The sequence below is a fragment of the Mastigoproctus giganteus genome, chromosome 5, assembly GCF_048544385.1.
Source record: "Mastigoproctus giganteus isolate SK-2022 chromosome 5, ASM4854438v1, whole genome shotgun sequence".
Lineage (NCBI taxonomy): Eukaryota > Metazoa > Arthropoda > Arachnida > Uropygi > Thelyphonidae > Mastigoproctus > Mastigoproctus giganteus.
Genome location: NC_143579.1, coordinates 55,816,185 through 55,827,336, shown reverse-complemented (window position 1 = coordinate 55,827,336; position 11,152 = coordinate 55,816,185). Strand labels below are relative to the sequence as shown.

The 11,152-nt window shown below is 37.4% G+C and overlaps 1 protein-coding gene across 1 annotated transcript in view; it reads left to right on the top strand.

The window, feature by feature from the left end:
* The first annotated feature begins 218 nt into the window (after window positions 1–218).
* The window catches only part of LOC150085410 (growth hormone secretagogue receptor type 1-like), a 36,225-nt gene continuing 25,291 nt past the window's right edge, over window positions 219–11,152 (top strand). Inside the window, exon 1 of the mRNA XM_090374559.1 lies at window positions 219–570. Coding sequence (XP_090230685.1) covers window positions 219–570 — 352 coding nt within the window. The remainder of the gene's footprint in view (window positions 571–11,152) is intronic.

Below are 11,152 nucleotides of genomic sequence, written 5' to 3'. Positions count from 1 at the left end.
GTGTGTTTCGGACCATGCGTGGGAGGACGGGGTCTGCAGGACTGCTCCCCCACGTGCCGATGGCGTGTGCCCAACGCTGTGTCATATTTGGTGCCCGCCGTACAAATCATCGTTGACTTTGCCTGAAGCTCCCGCCCGTTTCCGAGCGAACAATTAAAGGGCAACAAGCGGCGAACTCTTTCTGGCGGTTTGCGGCAATCCTTCGTTGACATGGAACAATGGAGTCCGGAGGGTGCACAAACAGTACCCCGTCGGCGGGATTTTCCTTGCCGCTTCTGACCTCCGAGGTCGGTGTTCCGTGTCGTTCCGGTCTGGATGCAGCGTCGCTATTTCCGTCGTATATAAGGATTACATCGACGGTGTTCTGCAGCGTAATCCTTGTGGTGGGAACTGTCGGTAATCTGCTGGTGCCCGTGGTTGTGTGCCGGACCAAGGAATTACGTAACTCCACCAACATCTTTCTGATTAACTTGAGCGTAGCCGACCTGTTGGTGCTGCTGGTATGCATGCCGACAGTTCTCATTGAACTCCACTCGCGGCCAGAGGTGTGGATGCTGGGATACGCCATGTGTGAGTATCTTTCTGAATTTTTACGAAATATGTACACTTGCAGTAAAAAATAAATCAATTAAAACGAGAAATAAAATTGAAAAATTCTTAATCCATATTTTTAAACTGATCAGATGATGTATTATAGTCATGCATCCGCAAGGCTATTTGGCGAGTCGGATCATCACCGGAAATCAATGGGTTACCTACGATGCGGATCGAGCCTCAGACAATTTTTAGTTCGCTGATCAGGTGCAGTTTCATTTTTGATTTAGTACAGTAATTTCAACAAATGAATACGTATTACATTTATTTATTTTATATACTTATGTATCTATTACTTATATATACTGCCCTGCCATTAATATCCGAACACCTGACTTTAGACAAAAAAAGAGCTTTTATTGTGTCATTTAATATTTTGTGCTGAAACCTTTAGCTTTTATGACGGCCTTCAATCTTCGCGACATGTTCCTCCACTCGGCCTTTAACGCAGCCGTTTCACGAAGATGAGACTTGAGAATTATGAAAAAACAATCGTAACTTGGGGCTACATCTGAACTGTATGGGGGGTAGTTTAATTGTTCGAATCCTCATTCATGAATATTAGCCTGTGTAAGTCGGGCTTTGTGCACTGGTTCATTGTTGTAGAGAAGCAAACCCAACGACCAAATTGCTGCTTTTAAATCTAGCATAAGGCTGGCATAATATTCCCTCGTTAGTGTGGACCTAGGTACAAGGCAATCAATTAACATAAATCATTTTGTGTTCCAGGAAATTTGAGGCCAACACTTTTCCAGATGACTGTTGGGTTCCAAACTTTTTTCGGGTTGCAGAACCCTTGTGCTTCCACTGTGTTTTATAATTTGGATTCACAATAATAAAAATGTAGGCAGGTTTCGTCAGGCACCAAACGGGATAAAAATATATCTGTATTAGCAAAAAATAATTTTAATTTCTCTTTCGATGACTCTACCCTCCGATATTTGTCCTGAATGGAAAGGTTTCTGGGACTCCAACTTACACAACTTTGGACGTTCCTAAATGTTCAAATGCTTCCATGGAAAATGTCATGTACTTTTTCAAGTTCAGACATTTTAATTTTTTTTTTTATAAAAAATTTTTTTCAATGATGGCAACTGTTTCAGAATTGATTGCTTCAGATGGCCGACCGCACCTCGGATCACTTCAACCGCCTCCCATCCTCTTCTGAACACTGCTGACCACATTCCAACAATCGTATAACTGAATGATACTTCATCAAACACTCCAGTCATTCTTTCACGGATTTATTTAGTATTTCTGCCCTCTTTAGTCATAAAATTGATTACTAAACGATGCTCGATTTGCTGGATATTTTATTTATTTATTTATTTCGTATGATGTGATCAATACACGAAGGAACCAGTTTTTTCCTGCTTCCTTCGTGTATCGCGGCCGGGATATCCAACCAACTGGTTGGTTCGGCACCATCGAGATATCCAGCCCGAGGCGGGAATCGAACCCGCGACTTTTAGGTTGCCAGGCAGGCACTTTACCTACCCGGCTAGCCCGGTCGGCTGCTGGATATTCATTCTTCATCTTCCACCGACAGACATAAAATTAAATTTTAGAAATTGCATAAGACATTGACATACAATATTTTTAATGTTATTTTATAAGATATTAAATTACCAAAACTTAAGTTAAATTAAGTTTCCAAAATACCCTATTCCATAATTTATTTATACATTTTCAACTTCAGTTAATTTAATTCTTCTTTTTTCTAAATTTTTCAATGATGGCAATTGTTTCAGAATTGATTGCTTCACATGGCCAATTGCAATTGCTTCAGATGACCAATTGCAATTGTTTCAGATACCCGTCTTCGGATCCTTTCAAGAAATTCAATGTCTTTATTCAAATGAGGTCTCCATACTTGAACACAATATTCCAAATGCGGTCTTACAACTGCCTTGTACAGTGGGATTATGACCTTCCTATCTCAACAGGTTATTGTTCGATAAATTATAGATAGGATACCATGGGCTTTCCTGCCTGTCTGTTTATGCTGCTCAGAAAACTTCATATCTGCCCGTATTGTAACACTCAGATCCTTTTCTTCTTCCACTGTTTTTAATTCACCTTACAAAGTGTATAGATTATTTTGGAATTGCCATTTCACAAGTGTAAGACCTTGAATTTTGTTGTATTAAAACATAGCTGCCACTTTTCTGACCATTCTTGAAGCCTGCTAAAGTCATCAGTAAATAGTAACAAAATAGCAGTGAAATATGTGTGCAAAGATATTAAACCCTTTGCCAGTTGGTGGCGAAGAATTTGTAGAATTTATATAGTGTGTTAATGATATTAGTTCAAGGTCTAGCTGTGCTGATGCCAAAGCTTTGTTACAAGACCACATAATACCACGTAATATATATAATATATGTAATAAATACGGCGTAATTGAATTTAATTCTAAGTAATATTAAAGAATCTGGGGTTTGGTAGTCGTGTGTCTATGCGAAAGCCACTTCCCTGTGTAAAAAATCAAGGTTGGACTGGAGTGGTGCCACCACTCGTAAAATCATGCGATTTTACGAGTCTCAATTTACACTTTTTGTAGAGTGAAAGTGTGCTGTGAATCTCATGGAGCCATGGATTCACACTTGCTCTTTTCCACCATCCAAGCGGCTGGAGGTAATATCATCGTATGGGGTATGTTTTCTTGGTACAGACTGGATCTACTCATACCGTTAGAAGGTCGTGTTATCCCCAATGAATATCTTTCTTTCGTATCGGACTAATTTCATCCCTCAATGCTTCAATTTTATCTGGATTGCGATGAATTCTTTCAAGACGACAACGCAGCTATTCATCTTGCAAAAATTTCATCTGAATGGTTCGAAGAACATTTCCAAGATTTCCAATATCTCCATGGCCACCTAATTCTCCACATCTGAATCCAGTTAAGAGATGTCCAGGATATGATAGAAAGGGCAGTTCGCAGCCCCTAGGACTCTGGTGTACATTATTTAATAAATAATTAATTAAATTAATAAAAATCTAAAACAAAGATTAATAAATATTTGTTTTATTTAAAACAAATTGGAGTTATTAAAACATAACTCCAACTGAAATATTTTTAAAGTAATAGTTCAAATTAATATACATTTGAGTCTTTATATAGTCCTTTTATTAACTTAACTAGCTGTTAAAGTGCATTCTAGTGAAGCATAAAATACAACTTAACACAAAGTAATATTTTTTAACGTGACAAAAAGTTGCTGTTGTAGATTTTCTCGTAAAGATAAACATCCGGGAGTTTCTATAGAAGAGAAAACTAACTGAAATGGCGCTCTATGTTTTTCTTTTATATATATATTAATCGATTACACAAATAATAGCTCTTTATGTATGCATTTGCAGAAATTGGGCCTCAGTGCACGATTCTATTTGCCTAGTGCAAACACTTTTAACAAAACTACTTACTTTGCATAACAAGCTGTCCAATTCACTTTATGGAATAATCACCAAACTCAGTGATTCGTGATTCTACACACGCCTCTCTTAACACCTCTGTGATTCTCTGATGCACGTGCCGAGCGGATAATGTTACTTTTAACGAGCTTCAAGAAGACAAGAATAATCAGAAGGACCCAATGATAGCACATTGATTACAAATGGATTGAGAAATTACATTGTTTTGATCATAAAATAATGCGCAGCGCAGCGAACGTGTATCTGGAAAGTGTTTTGACGAGTCTCTTCTCTCTGTTAAAGATCACTTTTGAAAACGACCTACAGTTATTTTTACTAACTGATTAGATTTTTATTTTACATTACAAACAACTTTCCAACAAGCAAGCCATCTGGATCTGCAAATCATGTGAATATCTGCAACATGGTGTTTGAAAATGAGTTTAGAGTCAAAAATGGCCTGGAGATCTCTGTGCTTGGTGACTGGTGGAATGGGCGTCCCATGGATTTCCAGGTTCAGCTGTGTTGGAGGTATTTTTAGAGAGAATATCATTAGTGCAGATTTTGTTGGATTTGTTTTTAGGAAGAACTGCGAGATGTATGTTATTAAATTCTGTAGGCTATTGATGATGTTAGATTATGTTAGGATTTATGCAAGATTTGCTTGAAGTGATAAATTACAAGCTTGTTTTCGTGACAAAATTGTTCCCAATACGGCATGCAAGATGGGAGAGGGAATTGATCATTCTTATTTATTTTAAATGAGTAAGAAGAATAAAAATTCTATCTTGGCAGTGGTTGCAGGGAATATTCTCTGCAAGATCTTGAGATTTGTTGGTTGAAAACAAATAGATCTAGGTGTAGGGCGTTTCTTCGGTTCAGTTTCTCCTGAACAGAGGAAACAAAACAATATCTGTGAAGTCAGGAATGTTCAGCCTTCTAGAGAGTAATTTGGCGAGAGAACACACATTTTGTCTCTTCAAGGATTGGTCCCCATGGCTTTCAACCCAGACTTGAAAAGAGGGCTTTCTTAGAAGCAGTGACTTTTAATGGCTTTTCAGTTATCCCATTGAGCCATCCAATGATTGACAGTAATCAACATTTAAAAGCTTTTGAGGTGTTATTGGGGATGCATATAAGGACAACGGATGTAATGCATCTTGAGATGGTATCCCTTATTAGTTTTGGATCTCAAATCCCAGTGATCTCTTGTTTCGTGATCACGTGTAAATTTAGTTTTTTTTTTCTCCCGGAAACTCGGGTTTTTCGTCCGGCAGACGACAACAAATCGACTTCGGAACACACGCAATTTACAGATATATTATACACTGCTCGACAAAATTAACAGAACAAGTAGAAAACATGGAGTAACTCATGCAGCGTGCGATGAAGAGGGACAAAATTATGGGCAAATCTGTTCTCTGATGAGTCCCGTTTTAGCCTGCCAACAGATTCAAGGCGTTATTTCATCTGGAGACAACGAGGAATGCAGTACCATCCCTCCAACATCAGAAAAAGGGACACTTACAGTGGAGGCGGTGTTCTAGTGTGGGGCAGAATAATGATCAACGGCATCACCCCTCTTCATGTTTCTAACAGGGGTACTGTAACTGTGCAGAGGTACTGAGAACAGCTCCTCAAACCCTATGTGCGACTGTACGGGTGCGGTTGGCCAAGATTTTCCTTTCATGCACGAAAATGCCAGTGCACATAGAGCTCAAGTGGTGGAGAAATATCTTGAAACTGAAGATATCCAACAACTGCAGTGGTCAGCACGATCACTAGACTTAAATCCCATCGAACATGTGTGGGACACCCTTGAGCGTCGCATTGTACGCCGACAGCCAACTCCTCGGTCACTTGGTGAGCTAAGGTCAGCGCTGGTGAAAGAATGGGATTTGTTACCACATAATCTTATAGACACCCTTATATCGAGCATCGTTCACTGCTGTCAGGTCTGTTTAGCCGTTGGAGGGGATCATATGCCGTACTGATATCATCCTACCATATTTTCGAGGATCTTGTATCGACTTCTGTAATGTGACCTTTTTGGTAATTCTTATACAATCCCTATAAATGTACCTTAGACCTGTCTGAAGTTTCTCACAGTCGCCTCATTTCATCGTTATTCTATGGTACACCGTCATACCAAATTTTGTCCTGCTTCATCGCAAGTTGCACGAGTTACACCACATTTGCTACGTGTTCTGTTAATTTTCTCGAGCAGTGTATATATGGTGCAATATGACCTAGGTTTCTAATGCGCCTAAAACTCTATAACAACAGCTAAAAGTGTATATAATGTGCATTAGAAAGACTTTGACATAAGAGGAAGGAGGAGTTATGTTTTAAATCTTAAATACACCCATTCAAGAACAGTACATGCGAGTGCTGTCAAGCTAATGTCAAGTCAATCTAGTCGAACAAGAGTTGACAAAAAAAAAAAATTTTAAATTACTATAGGCCAAATGACTGTGATGGATGTGATGACTGTTTATGCAGACAACCACAGTGGGCAAGCAGATATGAATGTGTCATTAATGGGGGCCTTTCACTTCTCAGACACAGACCAGAACTTGTGGGTAGGTCATCACCCAGTAGCAATATGTTCTAAATCGATTATGCAACTATTCACGTCATAGTAATAACAGCAGAAGAATATTCTTGTTTAAGTTGTACTCGAATAAGTAATTTTTATATATCGAGAACGGCTAATGTTAAAAATCCAAAATTCAGATGGTGGACGGTTATATTAGAATCATTACTGTACTTTTGGAAGGCTGTATTGTCCATAGCTACTTTTATATCTATCTATCTCTTTTGGTCTGTCTGCTATATAGTTAAATACTGTATTGGCAACACAAGAAATACAAGGGGAGATCAATACATTTGTTTCTAGTGCCTGACAGGACAGCTGAAACTATTTTGAAGGAAGCAGCTATGGGAGTATCAAGTGGTTCTAAAATCAACATTTTAAGACGTCTCAACTCCATCGTGGTTCGACTTATCTATCGAGACATAAATCCCAATTGAAGGCTCTAGCATTCGTGGTTATTATTAAAGCTGCTTTTTCTGTACTACAGCTTAGGGACCAAGAACACTCTTTTGTATTCTCTGTAGTCGATGCTTGTGACTTCATATAAGAGGACATATGATATTAACCAATACATATGTATGACTGACACGCTCGTTTTATACACGTTTCAAATATCGATTGACTTTCATAAGTGTGAGTATCGTGTGAGTTTAAAGGTCAGTCAGCTGTCTCTGAAACTTGAAGATCTCCATGAGTTTCGTTTTTTTAAATGAATTTTTCTATCAAAGCAAGCAATTTACTTGAGCAAGTTAATTTCGAAATCTGTAGAATAAATTTTAGAACTCACTTCACATTTGCCACTCTTCAATTTAAAACTGATTTCCTTAGATCAAGTTCACTGATACGATCCAGATGTAATCAATAACCAGGGTTTAGATGTTTTCACTTCCCTTGCGTATTCTAAAATACCAACCGATCTGCTATTAATAAATTGTTTTGGTATGTTTTGATGATCTTTTTAGTTTATGTGCACTATTACTGAAGGCAACCCTAGCCTGCTACTTAACGTAGCTCTTGGTCGAAAGTCATTAAGTTCGTTATGGTGGCTCCTCCCATTAACGAAACTGTGATGAAGTTGTCAAAAAATGCCTTTAAAGAATGACTCCATCTATTTATTTCCGATATGTTCTATTATTTTAGAAATGGAGTTTCTCTGGCTAATTGGTTTGTAAGAAGACCATGAATCTACAAATTTGTATTTCCCCTGATTTTGGATATCAAGATTACTTGTTCCCTTGGAAAATTATGATCTTCTCTCATTTTTTTTTTTTTTTGTAAGGGGCATATTAAAATCGGTGTAGTAGTTGATATTTCAGTGTGGGAATACAGATTCCAAAAATACAGAACCAATGAAGAGTCAGAACCAGCTCTCATAGTGTTTTCAGCTTGTTTTCCTCAGTTTCAAATGTAAGCTCAAATTTTTTTAATGAATTATGGCTTGTCAATGAATATTTGTTATGTTTTTTATACGTTGTTGTAAGGTAAGTAATCAGTATAGTGGCTCTTACATCTGTATAGTTATAAGATAAGGCATCAGTATACTAGATCTTTACACTGCGTGCATTCTATGCTCTGTTTGTCTGTTTTTAGGGAAGAAAAGTCGCATTGTTTCGAGGAGAAAAACAATAGATTCTCGCCAAAGGCCGATTAACTTGGCTAGAGCACTCAAACTAGACTTTTTCTACACGCTGTGAAAAGACAGATAATTTGTCAAAGGAAGATTAGCCTGGAAGAATGATAAGAAATGATTCTGAATGCCTTTGAGGCTTCCATAGTCAGGAAATTAGTAAATATAAAGCATAACTTCTTATCACCTCTCACTAGAAACATTAAGAGCTACCACTGTAAATCTCTAGTAGTTTTAAATATGCTATGAGTGTTATCAACGTATATAGAAAAAGAAACGTTAAACAATGTTCCATAAATCTTGTATATTTTGACGGTCAATAAGAGTGATGACAGCGTATGTTAAAAGTCGTTTTTGCTTTTTGAAAGATACACCAGGCACCTCAGAGGTGAACTGATTGAGGTTTACAAGGTTCTGAGAGGGATTAGTAAGATGAATGAAGGTGGAATTGTCACTGTTATAAAGAATTTCAGAACTAGGGGTCATAAATTCAAATTACAGGAGTTGAGGTTTAGATTAGATTGTGGGAAGTTTTATTTTAGTCAGCGAGTGTTTGAGTGTTGAAACAAGTTGCCCTCGCAGGTAGTTGAGGCTGACAGTTTGAATAAATTCAAATGTCAGCTGGATAGTTACTTGTGTGAGGAGGGAAGCACATAATTTATACTTGTTTTTTTTTTTAAGCTTGTGGCTTCCTTGCATTATATCGCGAATACTATTACTATTATTTGCATCAATAAAATAACGGATTCATGACTAAAAATCACCTTACTACATTTTGTTTTGTGCCGAATTTTACCGTCTAATAATCTAATAGCTGCACCGTGCCCAAAAGTTTCGAATCGCGTTTCATTTTCCTTCATTTTCAAAGTTTTTATTAAAATAGGACCAACTTGTTTACCAATTTTTATTAAAATATTTTCTATTATGTATAAAAATAAAAAAAACTGAAATAATATTTAAGGAATTTCTAGAATATTCGAGAATATTCCAGAAAGGAACAGAAGATACCTGAATGTGGTAGAATATTGTAGAAAATTTATGAGTATGGTAGAACGTTGCAGATGATTCTAGAATACTCTAGAAAGTGGAATATTATTTCAATATTATAGAAGATTGTAGATGATTATGGAGTGCTTCGCAATAATACAAAGTGAAGGGTAAGAGCTGTAACTTATAAAACTGAACATCCATCATTCAGAAAGAGTAGTGTAAGGTTTGTGTATTTCGTGATAAACATGGCAAGAAATAAGGAACTGAGTGTTGAAAAAAAAAAAAAAAAACTATGTGTTTTATTTAAAGGAGTACAAACTACCATTCGACGATTCAACTGGCAGTTTAAAGGCCAAACCACGATCACGACGACCGCGAGTAACAACCGAAGAACAAGATAAGACAATAATACTGATTTCTAAACGCAAAACGACTTACTGCACCTGAAATTCAAGCTGACTTCAATAGGAACAGAGAAACTCCCGAGGTCTGCATCCGCTGTAACACTTTGTCTTAAACAAGCAGAACTTGGGGTTTTCCTACACCGGAAAATCGAAAAAACGGTTGGCTTAGGCTAAGTGCCATCAACGTTGGACAATTGAAGAGTGGAAAAACATACTATGGACGGATGAATTCAAATTGGATCCAAGCGTAGAGTTTATGTGAGACTGAAGAAAAATGGTACCACATTGTTTAGTGCCTGCAGTCAAGTATGGAGGTGGTTCCATCATGATCTGGGGTTGCTTCTTTTTCTGGAGTGGGTGACTACAGAATTGAAAGAATTTTAAGAAAAGAAGCAATAAAAACGTTCTTGAACATAATGCAATATCCTCTGGACTTCGACTTTGTGGAAGAAATTTTATGTTACAAGAAGACAATGACCCGAAGCACAGCTCTAAGCGGTGCAGGGACTTTTTAGCAACTAAACAAGAGGAGAGAGTCTTGCAAATTATGGTGTGGCCACTCCAATCACTTGATTTAAACCTAATAGAGCTTTTACCGGATCATCTAGACCGTCATGTCCGTGAAGTCATCCCATCTTCACAAAATTTATGGGAACCTTACAGATCGCTTGGAATAATGTTAGCTAAGACACTATTATAAAATCAATTGCAATAATGGCACGTCTGTATAAGGCAGTGATAAAATCTCGTGGAGGATACTGCAATAATTACACTCAAACACCAGCCAAGCGATTAAAAATTTTATTATAAAATAAATAAAATACAAAAATAAAATATAATAAAATACTATGATACAAATATCGGGGGACTAAACTATTACAATAGAATAAAATAAGTTACGATAAAACAATTAAAAACAATTGTAAAATCGTTAAATTTTTCCTAAAATACCGAAGCTTTCGGAGACTGCTGTCTCCTTCTTCAACAGTGTACTATTACTGCAGTACCATATCCTTAAGTAGCAGGCCCATGGCACTCAAACACGTGATTCACCAGGCACATGTTCGGCATTCCCTACATGCGCATCGGAAACGGAAGTGGCTCGGGAGCGTGTCAAACGGAACCCGTCATCCCGTCTGAGGACAACCGCCTCAAACAGGGGGTGTAAACGCATACTCCTGTCCCTGTTAATAGTATTATGACTGGATGAACCGATTGGCAAGCTCTCGAGCCACTTGCGTTCCCAAAATCCATGGGCACGGTCAGTAATGACCGCGTCCTCAGGGGAGATCCGTATCATAGTATTTTATTATATTTTATTTTTGTATTTTATTTATTTTATAGTAAAATTTTTAATCGCTTGGCTGGTGTTTGAGTGTAATTATTGCAGTATGGAATTTCCCAACCCCAAAGACCTGTTTGAAGATATCGTGGAGGATATTTTGAAGAAAAATCAATATAGTTGTCAATATTAATCATTTCAATATTTTTTGCTATAAATTTTTCAGTGCTTAATAAAAAAAATCT